Source organism: Salvelinus fontinalis, chromosome 41 (assembly GCF_029448725.1).
Source record: "Salvelinus fontinalis isolate EN_2023a chromosome 41, ASM2944872v1, whole genome shotgun sequence".
Classification (NCBI taxonomy): domain Eukaryota; kingdom Metazoa; phylum Chordata; class Actinopteri; order Salmoniformes; family Salmonidae; genus Salvelinus; species Salvelinus fontinalis.
The window spans coordinates 20,992,304-21,018,037 of NC_074705.1; the positions used below are offsets into that span (position 1 = coordinate 20,992,304).

General features: G+C 43.8%; 1 protein-coding gene across 1 annotated transcript; it reads right to left on the minus strand.

Moving 5' to 3' along the window:
* Positions 1-210: 210 nt before the first annotated feature.
* On the minus strand, positions 211-24,735 carry LOC129840298 (insulin receptor substrate 2-like). The gene is made up of 3 exons (XM_055908097.1): positions 21,775-24,735; positions 21,035-21,522; positions 211-5,103 (listed from the first exon to the last, which is right to left on the minus strand). Exons 1-3 carry the CDS (start codon positions 24,486-24,488, stop codon positions 5,099-5,101), a joined length of 3,207 nt encoding a protein of 1,068 aa, XP_055764072.1. The 5' UTR covers positions 24,489-24,735; the 3' UTR covers positions 211-5,098.
* Between the last annotated feature and the right edge of the window lie 999 nt (positions 24,736-25,734).

Here is a 25,734-nt window from a genome sequence, read left to right on the forward strand (position 1 = left end):
TCTCTTTAAATAAAGTTATTTATTATTGCCTGTTGCTATCCATAATCAATACAAACAAAAGCAATACTTAAATTAGAATTAAATCATCTCCTTAGAGCATCACAATAAACAGTTATGAAGTATGTACAATGGAATACAACATGATGAAATCTGTGCCCTCTCGGTATACTGCCCTACCAAGCAAAAAGGAACTAACTGCTCATAGCGTGGAACTGAGAAAAATGGCTTTTATTAACCTTGCTGTCACATTTACTTTATGCAGTTACAGCTAACATGACCCCCATTTTCTCCAAAACACAATAGAGGCAGGATACTTGTCCACATGATTAAGCAGGTATTTAATGTAGCAAAAATGACAACTCATTTTCAACTAAACAAGCAGTTTCTGCCTTTTTTGCTTGGTAGGGCAGTATAGTTCACATTTCAATCTTCTCAAGTAAGAAACAGAAGATGAACACTACAAGTGAGAGCACGGTTGAATATACAGTAGGGCAAAAAAGTATTTAGTCAGCCACCAATTGTGCAAGTTCTCCCACTTAAAAAGATGAGAGAGGCCTGTAATTTTCATCATAGGTACACTTCAACTATGACAGACAAAATGAGAAGAAAAAAAATCCAGAAAATCACATTGTAGGATTTTTTATGAATTTATTTGCAAATTATGGTGGAAAATAAGTATTTGGTCAATAACAAAAGTTTCTCAATATTTTGTTATATACTCTTTGTTGGCAATGACAGAGATCAAACGTTTTCTGTAAGTCTTCACAAGGTTCACACACTGTTGCTGGTATTTTGGCCCATTCCTCCATGCAGATCTCCTCTAGAGCAGTGATGTTTTGGGGCTGTTGCTGGGCAACACAGACTTTCAACTCCCTCCAAAGATTTTCTATGGGGTTGAGATCTGGAGACTGGCTAGGCCACTCCAGGACCTTGAAATGCTTCTTACGAAGCCACCCCTTCGTTGCCCGGGCGGTGTGTTTGGGATCATTGTCATGCTGAAAGACCCAGCCACGTTTCACCTTCAATGCCCTTGCTGATTGTAGGCTTTGTTACTTTGGTCCCAGCTCTCTGCAGGTCATTCAATAGGCTCCCCCCGTGTGGTTCTGGGATTTTTGCTCACCGTTCTTGTGATAATTTTGACCCCACGGGGTGAGATCTTGCGTGGAGCCCCAGATCGAGGGAGATTATCAGTGGTCTTGTATGTCTTCCATTTCCTAATAATTGCTCCCACAGTTGATTTCTTCAAACCAAGCTGCTTACATATTGCAGATTCAGTCTTCCCAGCCTGGTGCAGGTCTACAATTTTGTTTCTGGTGTCCTTTGACAGCTCTTTGGTCTTGGCCATAGTGGAGTTTGGAGTGTGACTGTTTGAGGTTGTGGACAGGTGTCTTTTATACTGATAACAAGTTCAAACAGGTGCCATTAATACAGGAAACGAGTGGAGGACAGAGGAGCCTCTTAAAGAAGAAGTTACAGGTCTGTGAGAGACAGAAATCTTGCTTGTTTGTAGGTGACCAAATACTTATTTTCCACCATAATTTGCAAATAAATTCATTAAAAATCCTACAATGTGATTTTCTGGATTTTTTTTCTTCTCATTTTGTCTTTCATAGTTGAAGTGTACCTATGATGAAAATTACAGGCCTCTCTCATCTTTTTAAGTGGGAGAACTTGCACAATTGGTGGCTGACTAAATACTTTTTTGCCCCACTGTATATACACTATACGTTTCCAGTAACAAAAACAGCATCAAAAGTTGGCCGAAATAAATATACTAAGGGCAAAATAGTTTGCTTAATAATTTTTATTTACAAATATACCAACATTTGGTTCCAAACTAAGTTAATGTATTTCACTATTGCATATGCCATATGGGTAAATTGTTATCAACAAGGCAAAGATAACAAAATATACTGAAGGTATTTCTCTTTTTAAATATTATAGATGTATTCACAAGTTACTGTGAGGAGGTAAAAGCATACATTTTACAATTCAAAAACTAGTTTTGAAAAATATTTTCTTTACATTGTTTAGTAATTTCATTGCAACCTGACTAAATGTATCTCTTCAAAATCGACATATTTCAGATAAACTCTTATGTACATAATCTACACAAAAAGGCCTTTGCAGAGAAAATAAATCACAAGTGTAATACATATTAAATAATACAGTTTGAAAAATTTCTCCCCCTCCCACATAATTTTCAATTGTCGTTTTCTACGACACCGAGTGCTTTGATACATTCAGATGTGTCTCTAGTGTATTACAATCTAACAAATTGTGAGAAATAGGTGTATAAATTGGGTAGTGTTCATTAGGGCACCAAACGTTTAGAAGTCCAAGTAGTCTCTGGTTGTTTCAGTCCATTTTATGCCTAATGAACAGGACCCTTGCTCTAGGTACTCCTCGTGCTTACAGCAGCAGTGGCAATCCCCATGAACCAAAATCATGTGGTTCTAACCCCATAACTATATATCATTGAGATGTTCTACCATGTAATCAGGTTAGAGCTAGGGATCATGCGTAATGTATTGCATATACAGTAAATGCCTGGGATAGCCGAGGTTCTGACTACTACTAGGAAGTACACAGACCAAGTACACAGACCAACATCTTTGCGTTCTTCCTACATGAATGTACTTTAATATGCATTTCTCACCTAACTGGAACTAGTAATAAATCCTCTTAAATTGTATCATTATTATCCTCACAATATCATACACAGTTGAAGTCGGAAGTTTACATACACTTAGGTTGGAGTCATTAAAACTCGTTTTTCAACCACTCCACAAATTTCTTGTTAATTAACAAACTATAGTTTTGGAAAGTCGGTTAGGACATCTACTTTGTGCATGACACAAGTAATTTTTCCAACAATTGTTAAGACAGATTATTTCGCTTATAACTCACTGTATCACAATTCCAGTGGGTCAGAAGTTTACATACACTACGTTGACAGTGCCATTAAAGAGCTTGGAAAATTCCAGAAAATCTTGTCATGGCTTTAGAAGCTTCTGATAGGCTAATTGACATCATTTGAGTCAAATGGAGGTGTACCTGTGGATGTATTTCAAGGCCTACCTTCATACTCAGTGCCTCTTTGCTTGACATCAGGGGAAAATCAAAAGAAATCAGCCAAGACCTCAGAAAACAATTGTAGACCTCCACAAGTCTGGTTAGTCCTTGGGAGCAATTTCCAAATGTCTGAAGGTACCACGTTCATCTGTACAAACAATAGTACGCAAGTATAAACACCATGGGACCACGTAGCCGTCATACCGCTCAGGAAGGAGATGCGTTCTGTCTCTTAGAGATGAACGTACTTTTTGTGCGAAAAGTGCAAATCAATCCCAGAACAACAGCAGAGGACTTTGTGAAGATGCTGGAGGAAACAGGTACAAAAGTATCTATATCCACAGTAAAACGAGTCCTATATCGACATAACCTGAAAGGCCGCTCAACAAGGAAGAAGCCACTGCTCCAAAACCGCCCTTAAAAACCAGACTACGGTTTGCAACTGCCCATGGGGACAAAGATCATACTTTTTGGAGAAATGTCTGATGAAACAAAAATTGAACTGTTTGGCCATAATGACCTTCGTTACGTTTGGATGAAACAATGGTAGGCTTCCAAGCCGAAGAACACCATCCCAACTGTGAAGCGCGGTGGTGGCAGCATCATGTTGTGGGAGTGCTTTGTTGCAGAAGAGACTGGTGCACTTCACAAAATAGATGGCATCATGAGGCAGGTAAATTGTGTGTATATTTTGAAGCAACATCTCAAGACATCAGTCAAGAAGTTAAAGCTTGGTCACAAATGGGTCTTCCAAATGGACAATGACTCCAAGCATACTTCCAAAATTGTGGCAAAATAGCTTAAGGACGACAAAGTCAAGGTATTGGAGTGGCCATCACAAAGCCCTGACCTCAAGCCTATAGAACATTTGTGGACAGAACTGAAAAAGCGTGTGCGAGCAAGGAGGCCTACAAACTTGACTCAGTTACACCAGCTCTGTCAGGAGGAATCGGCCAAAAATCTCCCAACTTATTGTGGAAGGCTACCCGAAACGTTTGACCCAAGTTCAACAATTTATAGGCAATGCTACCAAATACTAATTGAGTGTATGTAAACTTCTGACCTACTGGGAATGTGATGAAAGAAATTAAAGCTGAAATAAATCATTCTCTACTATTATTGTGACATTTCACATTCTTATAAAGTGGTGATCCTAACTGACCTAAGACAGGGAATTTTTACTAGGATTAAATGTCAGGAATTGTGAAAAACTGAGTTTAAATGTAGTTGGCTAAGGTGTATGTAAACCTCCGACTTCAACTGTAGCACAATAAAGCATGCTAAGATTAAATTAGATTTAAGAAAATAGTAGAATAAATCATATTTTCTTTGTTGTGCGGTACAAATAGAACCACAGAGACAAGGCTTTGGGTTGGTCTACATGAAACATTCCAAAATAAATAGAACCTAAATATATCTATACGTTTCTCATACCTTGCTCTTTCTGAGGTAGGGATTGGATTATTTTAAACGGTTTGTTAGTGAATGTGTTACTGAAACGATCATGGTGTCCGTTTTTACACACACACAAACTTTGACCCATCCATACCCATGTAAGCAAATAAATAATATCTGCATACCGTGTGTGTGTGTGTGTGCGCGGGGGGGGGGGGGGCGCGTCTTTTGAGGAGGGTGTAAGTACACATACTGTGCCTTACCATGGTTTGCTTTACATGTCCTGGGGGTCAACAGACAGGCTACTCACAGTCCACGAGCCAAAACCAAAAACCAGAGAGAAAATTCTAAACAAATAAACAGCGCTAGAAATATAGCCTCTAGACACATAGAGGCCCCCCACATACAGGAGCACCCCCATCTACTTTTTAGTACAGAGTCTCTGGGACAGCACCAGTGTTAGGATTCCCCTTCGTGGGCGAGAGAGTTAGTCATGGTGGGGGTGTTTGTTGGGTCACGAGGCACCGACTGACTTAATTTACAGCAGCAGGTTGTCTCGGCCACCCCAATGTATGACGGTCCGTCTCAGAGCCAGCATGATGAGGGCTTGGATTGTCCGCTGTCCTGTTCAGTCTGTGGGGGAATGAAAGAAAAGCATTGCATTACATAGAGTAGTACAGACTGCAATTAGCTTAAATTCTTGGATTGCTTATAAATCTCTTAGATTTCCTATGATTATTTGGTTATGCTGCCTCAAGTTAGGGTTCTTAGTTTCCATTGCTACCACAATACCACAAACAACTCCTATAGACCAAAAAACCCACGCTGGTATCTGAAATTAGGAGAGAGATGGATGTAAAACAGCCTCCTGTTACCATTCATTCCATCCTCGGAGAGATACATTTTGAGCCTGTTTGTGTGTCACAACAACACACTCCGAATTATAGGATGTAGGATGTTAATTTGATCAGTCTTTTGTTTCTGAGAATTGTCCGGCGCAGCAAACTTAGTGTATTCAAGGTTTAAAAAGGCTTCTAAAGTTTGTAATTTCCACTTTAAAGTGTCAGACTCTGGGTCAAGGCCCTAACTAAGAAATCAACCCCTACAAAACATTTCCATTAACTATAATCCACATTTCCTGTTGATGCAGGATTAATCTCCTGCTGTAGTAAACTGGCTCAAATTAACATCCTACATCTGTAGCTGTCGGGGGAAAAAAGCTAGACAACTGGAAGAGCAAGTGTGCGTCGCACCTCTCTCTCACACACACACGACTAGGGAGTCCGACCGCAATTGATTTGATCGGGCCGGGCTCAAACTTGCTGAGCTGTGTTACAAAAAATTACAGCGAGTGACTGTGTGACTTGCACCCATTGTCTCGCTCTTCTCCCTGCTGGAGCGACCGCCACATAACATCAACTGTGTTTATCGCGCTGTCCATGTTGCCGAAGCTGCAATAATAACTACAGCCATTTGTGACTGAGAAAGTCTGTTACCGAAATCCCTAATTTGTTAAGGAAAAATATTCCTTATTCCCTCAACCCTTGTTCTCTTTACGTGACACAGGTATGCATCGCATGTGACCGATAGGGCCTGAACTATAGCATATCATAATCACATCAATAAATTCAACAAACTCCGAACGCCTTAACACGTGACAGCAAAATGGATGCAGAGGACTTGACAAACTCGATATGGGGGAATGTTTACTGGTTGCTAATGAGGTAAAGGGAAAGCCAGATGTTTGGAATAAGTTTGACTAGTTGTGGAAAATACTGGAGATCGAGAAAAGTAAGGTAAGGAGCAAGCGCCGCGTGCATATTGTGTGTACCAAACAGGTACAATCATTTCTCTGACCGTTTGGAACACTAAATAAATTACAAGCACACCAGAGTCTATTGTTTTTTGCAAAGCCTTTATTACAGCAAAGACTAAAACCAGTCGCATTCATTCATGAATGCAATTTCCAAAATGCACGGTTTATTTATTTGTTGTTTATGCTAATTATTCAAAAGTCACTTTGCCATTTAAAAAAAAAACTAAAGGCTTGATTGCATTTCAAATCATGAATGACTCGTATGCTGTGTGATGACATGAATTAATTCATGATTGATACATTACTGTAGCTGATACATTACTGTAGCTTATATACTGCAAGTATTGAAATATAGGCCTAAGTAAGTTACGGTATTAAGACTTAACAGGATGCACTCTTCGGCCTACAGCTCGATGGTGGTTACACAAGGCTTCTATATTAAGCCTACTAATGATAATGACATTAGTTATTATTAAAATAATATGATTATCATATCAATAATAGTGATAATAACAATAAAGAGATTAAGAAAAAGGACGGTTATTATTATTATTATTATAGCTCAGTGGGGGCGATGCGTTTTGGACGGTATCACGCCAAGCAAGCAGCAGCAGCTTTGTAGGGGCTGAGGAGGGAGGAGGGGGGGGTTAGGAGTACTGCAGTAGGGGGATAAAGCACCTTCAGTTGTGGAGCTCCTCTATGCCATCTGGGTTTTCTAAGAATGGGCCCGGCCACTGGTGATGGTAGGAGGGGCTTAGGGAGCAGAGCAGGAGAGCAGAGTGGCGCTGCAAACCTCATTACAGACGGCACGGTTGGGGCAGAGGCCCTTGTACCTCACTGCAAAGGCTCTGATATGTTGCTGTTCAGTGATTGTACATCTTATAGACTGCTTATTCACACATAATACACATGCCACTATGGTGGACTTTGGCAGTTTACAATGCCGAAACTGAACTTCAGCGCAGCTAACAACTAAAGCAAACTTGTGAATGGTTTTGGAAGATGGTGTGTGTTTACGCGAGTCTAAGGCAGAGAGAGAGAGATTGAGAGTGTGTATGCACACTGTCATCCCACCTCCAGAATGAGCAACCTGGACAGGGTGGCGGTGTCTAATCCCCAGCCACACACAGTGCATAATCTCATCTCTAACTCTAACCATGGCTGCTGCTGCTGAGGCTAAATGCAAGGGAGCGCTGCCTGGCGACGCCTGCCGCGTGGGTTATCTGGAGCCGGGAACATCCTGGCCTAGTTTAGTCACCGTGTCACAGCATCTGCACTGCAACCGCCACCTGCCGGAAACTCTGACACAGCAGTGCGTGTGTTGGGAGGGGATGTTTGTGTGTACTACCAAACAGAGTGAGTGAGAGAGAAACATGGAAAGAGAGGTAGCACAGAGATATCAACAACAACAACAACAAAGAACTACAAGAAAAGAACACCAAAAGAAGAAAGAGAGAACAGGAAAAGAGCGGGAAAGAGAGACAGACAAAACAAGCGAGGAAGGATCGAACAGGCTCTAATATTCTCTTCTCTATAATCTCATCTACTTTCGAAATGAATGCAGAGCCTCATTGAGCATGCGCCCTGACTTCTGATCCCGGAGTGAGGGAGAGAGAGAAAGTAAAAGAGGTGAGGGGAGAGTGTGTGTTGTGCTTTTGAAACCAGATGACCTCTTCTAAGAACAAACAAAACACGTAACACACACACACACACACTAGGCCTGGCCCAGGGCGAAAAGAATCTGCATCTGTCGTGCGTGACGTTCCACTATTCTACTGTATTTGCGTGTTTCTAAAACCGAAAGCAGCACTGACAAATGCTGACGATGATGATCTATCATATCCGATTCAACACGCACTCTGGAGATGAACAATCGCGGCTCAGATTCACAGTCACGGACAGGTTGGATGGAGTGGATATCAGATAGCTGTGCTAGAGTGTGAGCTACTCGCTACGGCTTCATCCCCCCACCTCTCCTCCCCCCCCCCCCCCCCCCCCCCCCTCCCCCGGGTTGATGGACATTAGACTGGCCCCTGGGCTGCACCTGCAGCAGCAGATGCAGCACATGGTGTGTAGTTATTAGTGTACAGTAGTGGGTGGTGCTAGCCTACTGTCCAGTGCTCACCAGTGACTAATGCTTGTTCCTACGTCCCAAATGGCACCCTATTCTCTATATAGTGCACTACTTTTGGCCAGGGCCCATTGCACTCTGATAAAAAGTAGCGCATCATATAGGGCGCAATTTGGGACAGAGACACGTGTGTGCTACATGCTCGTGGTCCATCGGTTAATGAGGTGGAGGAAGTGGGGGTGGAGGAGGGGGCAAATGTGGGGGTTGAGGGTAAGATAGTGGTGCACGGCAGGTGTATTACCCCCCCCCTTCCTCCCGGATGCAGCCATCCGCCACCACTCAAGAAGAAGTTGCCGTTTTCACCGCGCGCCGCTCGTAGGAGCACGCACTCCCCTCTCAAGGAGGCCCAAGTGTGTGTGTCTGCACACAAAAACACTCTGGGTGTTTACCCTTGCTGCTAACAGCCATTAGGGCAAAACACCTTACGTCAAACCCCAGAGAGTGTGGTCAAATATATATGAGAGAGCGAAAGGAGAGAGACAAACACCTGATCAGATAAAAGGCTATTAGCCTCCAGAGAGGAAGAGACAGAGACGTCCCTAAACCTAGCCTCTGCCTGCCACGTCTACTAATTTCTTAACACCTTGTTCACATAGGATGAGCGCCCAGATCATGGGGATAGCTCACGTTAGCACACTCTCAGGTCAGTGTGATAGGGTTTACGTTAGCACACAGAGGTAAACAGTAGCACAGAGGTAAACAGAGTTGGTAGCCTGGCCTGCTGAGGCAGAAAATAAAGAAACACAGTGACTGTCCCTGTGACCTCTCTATTTATGCAACTGACTGTCGTCTAGATAATCACACTAAATCTCGATCAACAGTGTCACCACCGAGTCCCAACTCCTTTGACTGATTGACAGTGACGGAGAGAGAAGAGGGAGTTTGAGTTTGTCTGAGGGGCGCCGTTTGTCCAAATACAATCCTGTGGTGGCATTCCAGGCAGACGCACATGATGTCGGGGAGGCGCTAAATACTTGGAATGGCTGGAGCTGGGTTGGTACTTTGTACCTAGCAAAACCGCCATGTCTCTCTCCCTCTCCTCCCACTCATTCAATGTGTGGCTTTGAAGTTGAATGATAAACACCGTATTAGGCCTCTGACTAGCGAGAAGTCACCAAAATATGTGGCCACCTGCTCGTCCAACATCTCATTCCAAAATCATGGGCATTAATATGGAGTTGGTCCCCCCTTTGCTGCTAGAACAGCCTCCACTCATCTTGGAAGGCTTTCCACTAGATGTTGGAACATTGTTGCGGGGACTTGCTTCCATTCAGCCACAAGAGCACTAGTGAGGTCGGGCACTGATGTTGGGCAATTAGGCCTGGCTCGCAGTCGGCGTTCCAATTCATCCCAAAGATGTTTGATGGGGTTGAGATCAGGGCTCTGTGCAGGCCAGTCAAGCTCTTCTACACTGATCTCGACAAACCATTTCTGTATGGACGATTGGCATTGCGCATGGTGATCTTATGCTTATGTGCGGATACTTGGCTATGGAAACCCATTTAATGAAGTTCCCGACGAACAGTTCTTGTGTTGACTTGCTTCCAGAGGCGGTTTGAAACCCGGTAGTGAGTGTTGCAACCAAGGACAGACTATGTTTTACGCTCTACTTGCTTCAGCACTCGGTGGTCCCGTTCTGTGAGCTTGCGTAGCCTACCACTTTGTGGCTGAACCGTTGTTACTCCTAGACATTTCAACTTCACAATAACAGCACTTACAGTTGACCGGGGCAGCAATTTTACGAACTGACATGTTGGAAAGGTGACATCCTATGACGGTGCCACGTTGAAAGTCACTGAGCTCTTCAGTAAGGCCATTCTACTGACAATGTTTGTCTATGGAGATCGCTTGGCTGTGTGCTCGATTTCATACACCTGTCAGCAACAGGAGTGGCGAAAATAGCCGAATCCATTCATTTGAAGGGATGTCCACATACAAAAGCATGTACTGTTTAGTGTACCTTGAAGCACTTTGACCCCTCCAGTTCGCTATCGCGGATGGTTGTTTTGGTCCGACAGACTGTTCAGTAAAACAACCGATTGGCTCAATTTGCCGCCCGAGGCTGTACACCTTGTTCGGGCGCCTCACAATTGGGTTTGTTTGTTGCTTTTAAAAGCATCCGGCGTGCCGTAGTCACATATTCAATGCCTTCAGAAAGTATTCACACCTCATTACTTTTTACACATTGTTGTGTTACAACCTACACTTAAAATGGATTCAATTGAGATTTTGACCCACTGGCCTATACCCAATAATGTTCAAATATAATTGTTTTTAGACATTTTTACAAATTATTAAAAACTGAAAAGCTGAAATGTCTTGAGTCAATAAGTATTCAACCTCTTTGTTACCTCTTTGTGCATAAGAAGTCACATAATAAACTGTGGACTGTGAAATAAGTGTTTAATGTGATTTTTGAATGACTACCTCATCTCTGTACCTCATCTCTGTACCCCACACATTCAGATAATTGTAAGCCCCCTCAGTCGAAGAGTGAATTTCAAAACATAGATTGAAACACAAAGACCAGGGAGGTTTTCCAATGCCTCCAACAACCAGTCACTACAAAGATACCAGTGCCCCTCCTGACTTGCAGTAGAGGAAGAAAACCACTCAGGGATTTCACCATGAGGCCAATGGTGACTTTAAAACAGTTAGAGTTTAATATCTGTGATCGGAGAAAACTGAGGATGGATCATACTCCACAATACTAACCTAAATGACAGAGTGAAAAGAAGGATGCCTGCACAGAATACAAATATTTCAAAACATGCATCTTAAAGTAAAACTGCAGAAAAATGTGGCAAAGAAATTCACTTTATGTCCTGAATAGAAAGTGTTATGTTTGGGGCAAACCCAACAACATATGCCAGAGTACCACTCTTTATATTTTCAAGAATGATGGTGGCTCCTAGGGTTGCACATTTTGGGAAATATTCAGAGGTGGAAACTTTCCGTGGGAATATATGGGAATTAACAGGAATATATTGCAAATTAATATTAATACCATATAAATGTAGATGTTTTTTTGCATTGGATATATTTACCATATCATATGGAGACAGAAACATTAACCTTTTACCTTATCATAAGTAGACATAATTACTGATTATTGATCCATCACATCTCCCAAAAACATGCTCAACATACATCTGTAAAATGCATTGTCTCCCTCAATCCATGCAATGGTTACTGCTATAGGTGTCAGGCTGCTTACCACTCTCTCCCAAATTACATCATCCAGGAGGATCCCCTTGATGGGGCTGTCCATAACGGCAGACTGTGATATGGCCATTTCTTGGAGAGACTCCTTCCCCTCCAGGAGAGTGTCAAACATGATGACAACACCACCCCAACATGTGTTGCTGTGCAGCTTCAATGTGGTGCTCTTATTCTTCTCAATTTGCTTGGTGAGGTAGATTGCTGCTATAACTTGACGATCTTTCACATACCTAACCATTTCCTTGGCTCTCTTGTAGAGTGTATCCATTGTTTTCAGTGCCATGATTTCCTTGAGGAGCAGAATCAATGAATGAGCAGCACAGCCAATGGGTGTGATGTGAGGGTAGGACTCCTCCACTTTAGACCAAGCAGCCTTCATGTTCGCAGCATTGTCTATCACCAGTGCAAATACCTTTTGTGGTCCAAGGTCATTGAGGACTGCCTTCAGCTCATCTGCAATGTAGAGACCGGCGTGTCTGTTGTCCCTTGTGTCTGTGCTCTTGTAAAATACTGGTTGAGGGGTGGAGATTTAGTTAATTACTCCTTGCTCGCGAACATTTGACCACCCATCAGAGATGATTGCAAAACAGTCCACTTTCTCTATAATTTGCTTGACCTTCACTTGAACTCTGTATCCAGCAAATTAGTAGATAAAGCATGTCTGGTTGGAGGGGTGTATGCTGGGTGAAGAACATTCAGAAATCTCTTCCAACAGACATTGTCTGTGAGCATCAGAGGTGAACCAGTTGCATACACAGCTCGAGCAAGACATTCATCAGCATTTCTCGGACTACGTTCCTCCATTGAGTCAAAAAAACTATTTACTAGTTTATTTACTATTTACTAGTTAACAAAAAATGGTGTCATAAAATATATTCCCCCCACCCAGTATTGTTGTCACGTTCCTGACCTGTTTTCTCTTGTTTTGTATGTCTTTATTGGTCAGGGCGTGAGTGTTGGGTGGGTAGTCTATGTTTTGTATTTCTAGGTTGGTTTTTGTGTTCGGCCTGGTATGATTCTCAATTAGAGACAGGTGTGTATCGTTTGTCTCTAATTGAGAGTCATACTAAGGCAGCCAGGGTTTCACTGGGGTTTTGTGGGTGTTTGTTCCTGTGTCCACACATGGACGGTTGAAGGTTAGTCACGTTTGTTGTTTTGTAGTTTTGTAGTGTCTTGTTTTCATTAAAAGATGGCTTATTTCCCTCAATCCGCATCTTGGTCCTATCCATGCTCCTCCTCGTCTAAGGGGGAGAACAACAATGACTACCTTTACAATTGTAATCAAAACTTACCAGAAAGCATGTAATCCTTGGCTCAGACAGTGTAGTAGTGTGGGCTCAATAGCATCTCATTAGTGTGCAATATCTTGAGAATCAGCTGTACATGTGATGGAAGAGTGCAATGCACATGTGATGGAAGAATGCACTGTGCATGCACAAAATTCCCAAAATTCCCAGGCTTAACATCCCATGGAAAATTTCCAGAAAAATGTCAGAAATTTCCCAGAAATTTTCTGACCCTTTGCAACCCTAGTGGCGCCATAATGTTATAGGTATGCATCTTATCGGCATGGACTAGGGAGTTTATGGTAAAACGAACCGGAATAGGGCTAAGCACAGGCAACATCTTAGAGGAAAACCTGGTTCAGTCGGCTTTCCAACAGACACTGGAAGACAAATTCACCTTTCAGCAGGACAATAACCGAAAACACAAGGCCAAATGTGTTAACTTAACAACTGGAGTTGCTTACCTAGACAACATTGAATGTTCCTTAGTGGCTTACTTAGTTTTGACTTAAATCTACTTGAACATCTATGGCAAGACTTGAAAATGGCTGTCTAGCTATGATCAACAACCAACTTGACAGAGCTTGAAGAATAAAACAAATAATGTGCAAATATTGTACAATACAGGTGTGCAAAGCTTTACCCAGAAAGACTCACAGCTATTTCCTGCCAAAAGTGATTCCAACATGTATTTACTCAGGGGTGTAAATAGCTATGTAAATGAGATAATTCTGTATTTAATTTTTTTCAATAAATTTGCAAAAAATGTCTAAAAACATGTTGTTTTCCCTTTGTTATTATGACAGTATTACTCATGGCTAAGATGCAGGGACTGAGCTCGGGCCGATTCCGGCGTGAGTTATCTGGCCCAAATGTATTACTTGGGGCTTTGGACGACTGGGGCTACTCTCTGGCAGATGATTACACGGGCTGCTTTATATAATTAACATTTCATTATATTTTCCCCCATATTTTTTTCATTGTTTCTGTAATCAAAAAAATACAATTAACATTTAAATGAAATTCTTTAAGAGTCCTGTGTAGTATTTAACTGCATTACTACAGATGCTGGTTCAAGACCCATGCCGGCCGGCCAAACCCTCCCGAGAATAGGGAGGGTTTGTTCGGCCGGGATGTCCTTGTTCCATCGCGCTGTAGCGACTCATGTGGCGGGCCAGGTGCATGCACGCTGAAACGGTTACCAGGTGTATGGCGTTTCCTCCAACGTTTTTTTTTGTGGATGGGTATAATTTGTATGTATAAAATGTATAATAGTAATATTTGAAAAATATATATATAAAATGTAAAAAATAAAATTTGATAATTTTGGATAAATGTATTTAAATTTGCATCGGGACGGTTCTGGGGGGATTCTGGTAAGATACCGGCAAAGGCGGCTGAATTCCGGTAGACGGAAACGGCCCGATGTACTTGGGCCGATTCTGTGCAGTCATCCATTTTGAGTCCGACACCGGGCCGATTTAATCAGTTCCGGCCCCCAGGAAAAGTGGTAGATTCCTCATTGCTAGCTGGGGTCTGTCTCTGACATTTGCAACATTGTTTCAATATTAAAATTCGATCTCCAACTGTCCCATAGTAATGAACGTTTTGGGAGTTGGGAAAAGACAGACAGGCAGGCAGTGATCCTCAGCCAGTCAAAATCATGAATTAGCTAGCATAATTTTGGGGGATATATACAAACATGTCAATTGAACAAAGGTAAAACGAAACAAAGTGCAGCTAGTTTCCGGTCTTTCCAGCTTCAGTTTGAAGTGATCGTGTAAGCTGTGTTGTTGGCTAGCTCTGAACAGTGTCCTGCCGAAAGCATATTTTGTATGCCAGGCGAAATTGCGCCTCATTGGCTCATTGTTATGGATGTATCCAAATAAATGTCACTAAAAAACAGCTTAACACAACTGCTTGCGGGCAGTATTTCGATGTCTGGATGAGAAGCATGCCCAAAGTTAACTGCCTGTTACTCAGGCCCAGAAGCAAGGATATGCATATAAATGGTAGATTTGATAGAAAACACTCTAAAGTTTCCAAAACTGTTAAAATAATGTCTGTGAGCATAACAGAACTGATATGGCAGGCAAAAACCTGAGGAAAACACTCAGATTTTTTTGATGTGGGTATTCTCAATTGAAGGCCTATACAGTATCTAATGGGTTATGATCCAGATTGCAGTTCCTATGGCTTCCACTAGATGTCAGTCTTTACATTGTTTCAGGCTTGTTTTCTGAAAAACGAAGAAGAATGAGACCTTTTTGTCAGTGGACTGAGGTAGAATGCAGAGCTGGTTTTGCACACGTGACCGATTGCGCGCCCTTCGTTGTTTTTCCTTTCTATTGAATACGCTATTGTCCAGTTGAAATATTATCGATTATTTAGACAAATGACAACCTGAGGATTAATTATAAACGTCGATTGACATGTTTCGACGAACTTTACCGGTACTATTAGAATGTATTCGTCTGCATGTTTTGACCGCCTTGGAGCCAATGGATTACTGAACAAAACAGAGTTTTTGGGATATAAAGAGGGACTTTATCGAACAAAGCGAACATTTATTGTGTAGCTGGGACTCTTGTGACTACAACTATATGAAGATCTTCAAATGTAAGTGATGAATTTTATCACTATTTCTGACTTTTGTAATTCTTTTACTTGGTTTGGTTGTAAAATGCTTGTATGCTTTTGTAAGCAGGGCGCTGTCCTCAGATAAAATCGCATGGTAGTCATTCGCCATAAAGCCTTTTTGAAATCTGACAAAGCGTCTGGATTAACAAGAAGTTCATCTTTAAGCCGATGTATAACACTTGTATTTTTTATGAATGTTTATTATGACTATTTCTGTATTTTGAATTTGGCGCTCTGCAAATTCACCGGATGTTGTCGAGGTGGGTCGCTAGCGGAACGCCTGCGCCAGAAAGGTTAAACAAATGCAAACGTTGCTACTTTGCTGTTACTCTGGCTGCACTTGACGTGACTGTAAGTTAGTCGCAGTTGGCTAGCTAGCAAGCGATAAGAATGTTGCCAGCCAGTATGGCAATGGAACATTTAGAACGAACATCTGGGTCGCGTCCATAGATACAGAACAAAAAAAACTGAACGACTGGTTCGCCTCTCTGGAAACCGAAACGATAGAACGAACGACCAGCCGGCTTGCGTAGGACTATATCTTGTGGAAGAAAGAAATAGTATGAATAAATAAAAATACAAAAAACGTCAATGTTGGTAACCCGTTGTATAAAAAGTGATAATGCTCTCGAAGCCGGTGTTTGGAGGATGTATTGGCACGGTTTGCCTAACAACATCTGTGCCAATATATCCTCCAAACACCGGCGTCGAAGGCATTATCACTTCAATAAAATCAGAGCTAAAAGGTTTGACACAGGTAACCATGACAACAATTACATCACCTGCCAACAACAACAGCAACCACCTCTGTCGTATGTACTGTGTCCATGCCAGTCCACATGTACATGTTTTGATGTTTTTTTGTTGCCCCATCCCGGGGCCTCAATCCCCCCAGTCCAGGCCCCTCATTGCGCCAATAGGGAACAAAAACCCAATAGTGTTCAGTTGACCCATCCCTCCCAGCAGCCTTCGCAACACAGACAGGAATTCTGAGCGTGACACCTCGTCATTACCTGGCGTCTAGTAAACAATGAGCTCACTTGTTTTTCTGACCTGCGGAGCGACTAGCCAAACTCATGAAAGACATTGGCACGGATGCCACCTCCCAAGGGACGCGTAACATGGATGAGGCCTCACACACAGAGAAACAGTCTCTCTCTCACACACACTAATTGTGTTTGACAAAAGTACAAGGAGAGGGCAACTAAAATACCCTCACCTGTCAACAAGTCTCCTGCACCTCAATGTTTACAAAGTACAATGAGTGAATGACTGCCAAAACACTGAGTCTTGTGCCTTGCCCCTGAGACTGGAATATTGGTTTGTTTATAGCCGCCACAGGGACTATTCTGGGCCAGAATACTGACCCCAGTGACACCAGGACTGTGAGATGGACCTGTGATATGCCTTGGATGATTTAGTGATGGTTGCTTGGGGCTGCAGAACATTTTATTGCCTGCCTGCCTTTCTGACTGAGGCATGGAAGGAACAGGCAGTGTATAAGGAGCTGCCAAGGGCTGACATGTCATAAAAACACTGACAAGATGATCTAGCTTGGTTAGGATGGATCCCTACTTTGAGTACAGCATTCTCACAGCACTTTCCTAAACAGATCTCTGAAGGATTTGCATACTAGCTCTGCAGATAAATATTTATGAATGAATAACGTGAAAAGTGTTATTATAGTAGTAGGGTACCACTCAAAAGTTTGGACACCTACTCATTCAAGGGTTTGTTTATTTTTACTATGTTCTACATTGAATAATAGTGAAGACACCAAAACTATAAAATAACAAATACGGAATGATGTAGTAACCAAAAAAAGTGTTAAACAAATTAAAATATATTTTATATATTTGAGATTCTTTCAAAATAGCCACCCTTGCCTTGATGACAGCTTTGCACACTCTTGGCATTCTCTCAACCAGTTTTGTTGAAAGTTCATTTGTGGAATTTCTTTCCTTCTGAACGCGTTTGAGCCAATCAGTTGTGTTGTGACAAGGTCTGGGTGGTATACAAAAGATAGCCCTACTTGGTAAAAGACCAAGTCCATATTATGGCAAGAACAGCTCAAATAAGCAAAGAGAAACGACAGTCCATCATTACGTTAAGACATGAAGGTCAGTCAATATGGAACATTTCAAGAACTTTCAAAGTTTCTTCAAGTGCAGTCGCAAAAAAACATCAAGAGCTATGATGAAACTGGCTCTCATGAGGACCACCACAGGAAAGGAAGACCCAGAGTTACCTCTGCTGCAGAGGATAAGTTTATTAGAGTTAACTGCACCTCAGAAATTACATCCCAAAATAAATGCTTCAGAGTTCAAGTAACAGACACATATCAACATCAAATATTCAGAGGAGACTGATTCAGGCCTTCATGGTCGAATTGCTGCAAATAAACCACTACTAAAGGACACCAGTAAGAAGAAGAGACTTGTTTGGGTCAAGAAACACGAGTAAATGGACATTAGACATTAAGTCTGTCATTTGGTCTGATGAGTTCAAATTTGAGATTTTTGGGACCAACCGCCGTGTCTTTGTGAGACGCAGAGTAGGTGAACGGATGATCTCTGCATGTGTGGTTCCTACCATGGAGGAGGTTGTTTGATGGTGTGGGGGTGCTTTGCTGGTGACACTGTCGGTGATTTATTTAGAATTCAAGGCACACTTAAACAACATGGCTACCACAGCATTCTGCAGCGATACACCATCCCATCTGGTTTGCGCTTAGTGGGACTAACATTTGTTTTTCAACAGAACAATGACCCAACATACCTCCAGGCTGTGTAAGGGATATTTGACCAATAAGGAGAGTGATGGAGTGCTGCATAAGATGACGGCCTCCACGATCACCCGACCTCAACCCAATTGAGATGGTTTGGGATGAGTTGGACCGCAGAGTGAAGGAAAAGCAGCCAACAAGTGCTCAGCATATGTGCAAACAACTTGAAGACTGTTGGAAAAGCATTTCAGGTGAAGCTGGTTGAGAGAATGCCAAGAGTGTGCAAAGCTCTCAAGGCAAAGGGTGGCTACTTTGAAGAATCGAAAGAATCTGGTAACTATATGATTCCGTGTGTGTTTATTCATAGTTTTGCTGTCTTCACTATTATTCTACAATGTAGAAAATAGTAAAAAATAAAATAAAAAACATTGAATGAGTAGGTGTGTCAACTTTTGACTGGTTCTGTATATTAACAGTCATTATAAACCGTGTAGTTTGGGATGCTGATTGGCTGAAAGCCGTTGTATATCAGACATTATAAACTGGGTTGTTCGATCCCTGAATGATGATTGGCTGACAGTCGTGATATACCACAGGTATGACAAAACATACATTTTTACTGCTCTAATTACGTTGGTAACCAGTTTATACTAGCAATAAGGCACCTCAGAGGTTTGTGGTATGGCCAATATACCACGACTAAGGGCTGTATCCTGGCACTACGGCTGCGTTGTGCGTAAGAACAGCCCTTACCCGTGATATATTGGTCATGTACTACACCCCCCCAGGCCTTATTGCTTATGTATAGTAGATGTTTTTTTAGCAAACGCTTTAAAACAAATAATAAGGTGATTAGTCTTGGGCGGTATCCAGGTTGTCATACCGACCTTGTCCCATACAAGGACATCCGGTAATACCGCACTGAACACAAGGGGCACTGTTTTCAAACCCTACTATACTCTAATTCTTAGGTTAGCAATGCTAACAAGTACATGTAAAATCCGATTGAGAATGCTAACGAAATGCTAACGAGCGCATTGCGAACATTTTGTACAGTTTCTGACCTAAACAAGTATACAAGCAACTCAAAAATGCTACTTAGTTTGCTGCACGTACAAAACAAATGTTATCCAGAAAGGCTCTTGATCCAAGAAGGGATTCTCTGCTGTTACCAAGCAAATGTTTGATTTTGGAAGAAGCTAACCACTCAGCCAAATAGCTAACTAGCTACTAAATTAGCAAACCAAATGCACAACTGTAGAGCATTTAGCAAATTTTAGACAGTTAACAGTTCTAAGATATCTAGATAGCAAATATTTAGTTGTGAATTCCATACTGTAATTAGATCAACTGGCACGTGCTGCACAACAGTGAGTGACTTACAAGGCTCCAGTCTCATTGTTATGCGCTTGTAAACAAACACCACGTGACTGGGGACTACCATAAACTTCATAATGTAGTTTATGTAGCTTATGAAATTAAGAATGCAATGTTCTTTATCTCCTAACGTATTGCACAAGTTGACTGCAGGTATTTACTTAAAAAGTAGCTACAAATATTCAAATTTATGAAAAAAATTCTAAGATATCATTTAAACAGTATTGATGGTATTGAAAAACCATCCTGTGGCTATTTGCAAATACCCCATATATGGTATACCGCCCAAGCCTAAAGATGATGCCATTGCGCAATGTGTTAAACATGTAATGCATTGATAATTGCTATAAACATGCTTGTCAATAGGAGATCAATGTAAGTTTAATATAAACAAACCAAGATTCAGCCATTACATCAACGTTAATCAATAATGACATTATTTCAACCCTTCGTTCTTCACTGTCCATGTTCATGCATACACTCCGCCTGCACACTGTGTGTCATTTCAGTGTGTAATTCGAGCAACCATATTCGTTCGTGTGCCTTCTCTAATATAATTAGTATGACACGGAGAATAAACACTTGTTTTATAAGATGGCTGGTGCCCAAAATCAATTTAGCTGTAATTTATATTTGGAAAAGGACGTGCATAACGCCAACGGTGTCATGGTGCCTACGTACCCACCCACTACTTGTTTACTTCAGTGCTTCAAAAGTCCGACGTTCGTCACGCTGCGGGTCCGTTTTTGAATTCATGTACCACCTACGCATCTTTGGTGGTAAACAGAACAATCTAATTGTGTGCAGTCGAAAGCCAAGGGCGCCACAGCAAGTAATCTCAACGTGTCCATTTCGAAATATGTTTTTCCCCTCATGTGTTTTTCATTATCTCGTCTATCGCAATACACATGGCAGAATAGCAAGCTGAAAAGTAGGAAGGGGCCTATGCTGTACGAACTGAAATAACATTCATTTCTAACTCATTGCCAGTCCTTCATAAATGCCAGTTCTCCCCTTATCGTTGTTGACAGTGACAGCACCCTCCAGTATAAACTAAAATGTCCATGATCACCATAGAGCTGGACACATTTTTCACCCCAAACATAGAATCAAAGTATGGTCTCTAAGGCAGCCAGTCAACAAACATTGAAATATTCCCCAATGTCTAAAAACGTGTTGATTTAAGTATCATGTTTTCTTCCTATAAAGTTTGGACAAAGTTGTTTTCAGCACCATTGCCATAAGTATATGACCACTGCAGACCTCTAACCCTACGTTTACAAACTCTGGCCAGCCATGAAATGGGCAGCTAAAGCCAGCCAGCTACTAAACACACACACACACACACACAGAGAAGCATCACTCACCTTTGACAGAGGTGACCGCCTCCTTGAACCCCAAACAGACGTACGGTGCGACATGTAATCCATGGAGGGCTCCCTTGCAGCTGCTGGCCGGCTTAAAGCTGACCGTGGTCAGGTCATCGCAACAAGGTCCCTCCCTGTCCTCCATCAGGTTCAGGGCAATATAGTTCAGTCCATTCTGGAAGCCCATAGAGGTCTCTCTACTCATGGGGCTGCCACCCTCCTCGTCTGAGCTCTCGCTGCTCCGCACCGACAGGTTCTCCACCGAGCTGTGGCGTTTGGCGTCCCCATGGGCGAACGAGGGGAACACGGGGGTGACGGTAGCCGTAGAAGAGAAGGTTTCGGAGCTGTGCCGCCTGCGCCCATGGGGGTCGGCCCGGATCACCTTGGCGGCCCCGTCAGGATCCACGGGGGTGGCAGCGCCAAGACGGAACACCCCCATGCCCCCCGGGAGGACCTGCTCACCCAGGGATAGCCTCTTCTCTCTGGCACTGAAGATAATAAACAGAGTTAATATGTATTACAATACATGGTCTATTACAAAACAGCCATAGATAGATGTGATACAGAAAATATTTTATCCTTATCATGAACTCAAATCCCCTTGAACTCAATTCACCTACAAAACACCACAAAGTGCCCGCTGTGCCAGGGGAATCTATTAATCTATAACTAGCCAAATAACGTTGCTGAATAACGTTATTACAACTGATATTATGGCTAAAGTACTGAGTGTACTGTACCTTGCTGAGGTCTGAGGGACGAACTGGGGAGGCATGTTGGCCATTCCAAGTCCAAATGTCATCTCGGTGTACTCATCCTTGCCTCTCTGGGGGAACTTGGAATCCCTCTTCGATCTGAGACGGTACACTCCCTCCCCATCCGGACAAGGGCACAGGGATGACTCAGGGACCGTGTCCAACCGTCCGGCAGGGGTGTCTCCAGCCTTGGGTGAGTGTGAGACGACATGGTGCAGGTTCATGTAGTCGGAGAGAGGGGACCTCGGCTGGCCGCCACAGGAGCCCAGAGACGACTCCTGGCTCTCATTGGATGCTGACGGCGGGGAGTACTTGGTGCCCTCACTGAAGTCTATGTTGATATACTCGCCCGGGCTCCTGGGTTCCCCGGGCAAGAGGTGCTCGTTCATGCAGGGTAGGATCCTAAAGCTGTCCAGAGAAAGCCGGTTGGGCCGCCCCATCCTCCCCCGGTGGGACGTCAGGCTCTCAGTCCCCCGGCTATGTCTGATGGGCGAGGGCACCGAGGAGTTGGGCGGGGCCGGATTGGTCATCACCGAGTAGTAGTTGTCTGACTCCCTACCTAGCGACTGATGGCCTTGCGGGCTCATCAGGACGTACTGGTCACCAGTGTCCCCCGCCTCCTTGGAAGCCTGGTGGAGTTTGACGGGGCGTGGCAGGGAGTCTGTGGAGTAGATGGGTGTGATGGAAGGCTCACCACCCGGAAGCTGGTCTAGGAAGTAGTCCGGGGGGGTCTGCGAGGTGGTGTAAGCGGCGTTGCGAGGGGACATGTTCATGTAGGTCGAGCGGCTGTCTGGGCTTTCAACGGACGACTTGGAGCCACACCACATCCTCATGTAGCCACTGTCCTCCAAGGAGCCTCCGCTGCTGGGTGAGTTGGTCTGGTCGCCGGCCTCGTACTGGTGGTTTTGGGCACAGGGGCTAATGATCTGCTTGGGAGCCGAGACACACATGGAGCTCATGGGCATGTAAGCATCTGCCTTGCTGTGGTTACCCCCGGGCGGGGCTGCCACGCCCGCCATCATAGGCATATAGCCATCATCCCCTACTTGGTTACCATTGGATTTGGGGTAGGACACCTTTGGGGAGGCGGAGGTGGAGCTGCGCCCGGAGTGGTGCCCGCTGTTGGTGTGGTGGGCAGCCCGCATTAAGGTGTACTCATCCAACGAGGCTGAGGACAGCTGGGCGGGCACCCTCTGATGGCGTGGTGTGGTGAGGGAGTATGTCCTCTTCCTGTACGCCTTCCCCGATGTCAAGTCCTCCTCCTGGCACACCTGCCGTTGGTCATTCGTCCTGTCCATAATCATGTAGCCACAGAGGTCGTTGATCTCCCGGGAGGGAGGAGTGCTGGAGAGGGAGTCGTGGGTGTCACTCCTGGTGAGGGGTAGGAGCCTGGAGGTGTCGCCTGGGCTGGAGCTGTGCTCGTTGCATAGCATGAAGCTTGCGTCGCTGAGGGAGCCTGAGATAGAGGCGCTGCAGCTGAAGGGGCGGTGGACCGCAACAGGGGTGGGGAGGGTCCCACTCATGGGGGAGAGGCAGATGGAACTGCAGACTGTGGGAGGGGAGTTGGAGATGGGCATGGAGCGGCTGTGCTGGAGGCTGGACTCCAGTATCCGGCAGGTGCGACCAGTGGAGAGCGTATTGGACCTGCTCAGAGGGTTCCGGTTGGAGAAGGGACTGGTGGGGCTCCCGCTCATAGATATTGACATAGACACTGGCCTGACCATGCTGCCATCCCCCTCACTAGCTGTCCTTATCCGACAGGATGTGAACTTGCTCATTGGGGATGTGGCCACTATGCTGTTTGTTCTCGACCTCCTCACCAACCCTGTCTGACTTGGGGGCAGATTGTTCAAGTTGCGTCTTGTGGGCACGGAAATGGGGTTGGTGCTAGCCGCCTGACTCTTGCTGCGCGGTCTTGATTCTGACAGCTCTTTCATGGCTTTCATCGCCTCCAGGATGGTCTCGTGGATGTTTTGCGCAACCACCGAGTCATCCGCCTGCATCCAGAGCTCACCGGGGCCAGTGACAGCTGACCTACCAACCTCGATGAAGAAAAAGCTGTCGGAGTGGCCACATCTCCGGATATTCATGAGCTGTAGACTGACAGCTGCAACCTCCGAGTTCAGTTTCACAAAGCTGATAGTCCGACTGGATAAACACAGCCTAAACACCCCTGTCAAATGTTTTGTTTGACCCAGTCCTCTGGATTTCAAATTCACTTGCCATACCTCCTTGCAAGAGGCAGTGGCCGGCGTGATCATACTGCAATTCGCCTCCTCGAAACAGAAAAGAGAGGTGGAATTAGACGCGGGGCTGTCATAGACTTTCCCCTCTTCGATCAAATCCGACAACACTCGAAACCAGCTCTCCTGCTCCTGCTCGTTTTCGGCTGCCACTGCAAAGTATTCGTCCTTGGTGTAAAAGGCGATGAGGTGTTTGTGCTTGGAGTCAGCTCGCTTGTTTATGCAAAGACAGGAGTCCAGCAGTATCACCCTTTTAGCAGCCGACTTGTTTTGCCACTTCTTCTCGCTCTCGTAGTATTCCAGCCGCGCAGGAAAACTCTCGCTGGGTTCTCTCAATACGAAAAAACGTCTGTGTCCATGCTTCTGTTTCTTTAGATATCCACATTTCTTAATGTTATTACTGTTATTGGTCACATTAGACAACAAGTGTCCTCCATTCGTTTGGGGACTCGCCATTCTGATGCGCACGCTTCACTTACTTTGAGAGAAGTTGTTTTGCGCTATTTTCCAAAGCACCGAGAATCCGCTTACTTATTCCATGACCCGATATTCCCGTCCGCTATCTGCAACAGTTGAGCACCAAATAACGCCACAGTGACTGCGCTGGAGAGAAAAACAACATGTGACGTTCTTTTTCCAGTTTTGTCTTGCAGTAAAAAAAAAGAAAAGAAGAAAACTACAATCATAAAAGGCGGCGCAACCTTGAAGAGGCGTGCCTGTCAATCTAGCCAATTCTGCCCAGCTCATTGGACTCATTGGTGGAACGAACGAACAGCTAGTAAACGGGACCCGACGCACAGCAGCCTTATCCCTCCCCTCTCGTTCTTTTAAGCCCGCCTCCTATATTGCCAGTTTTTCATTTCCATGTACAGTACAGCAGAGATCACTGTAACGTAGGCTAAATGTATCAAAATAGCCAATTAACGCCTCCTTCCGCTACATTGTAATAACGATGTAATAACTGATTAGTGTCCAAAAGCAGGCATTCTACATAGCAGAAATAAGCTCGGTGTTGCTTCTTGCATTGAACTATGATCTTTTTGCCGTCAGCATCGGCGCATAATATAAAGGATTACATTTGTTGTAGTTTTTTGCTGTGGAAATACAATAGGCCTACCCTTTATATTGTGGGAAACTGTGAATGTTTATTCTTAATCAAATGCACAATATGTAGCTGGGCACCATTCGTATTGTGAGCCTGTAGTGCAGAGCACATTATGCTGTAAAATTATCAACACCCTCATGTCATGGTGCGCCCCACTTGCTGAGTAAGCGTCGCTCCACCTAAAAGTAACCGTGCGTTGTGATATATATTTGCGCGCTTGGATATCCCTGTCCCTTTCCAGCAGTGCGCTGCGTTTTCGACCTCTATATGCGTTCTACTTTCCACTTATGGTTCATCAACAGGCCTGCAATTTACACCATTTGATCTCGCAGATGGACCTGTGCTAATTGTGTTTTAGTGCACACATATCTAATGCATATAGATAGTTTTTCAACGAAATCATTTAAATCGCTTGTCATAGTGTGGGAATCACGTTTAGGTTAGAGTATAGGTGTTTAAATCGTGATGGTGACGACATGGATGAGATGTGTGTTGTTTTGGGTTCTCTTTACTTGGTGCGTCAGGAGCGTCTATTGCGTGTAAAAGCCTGAAATGCTGCCACCATCTGGCTTATTTTGAATTAGAATAACTTTATTT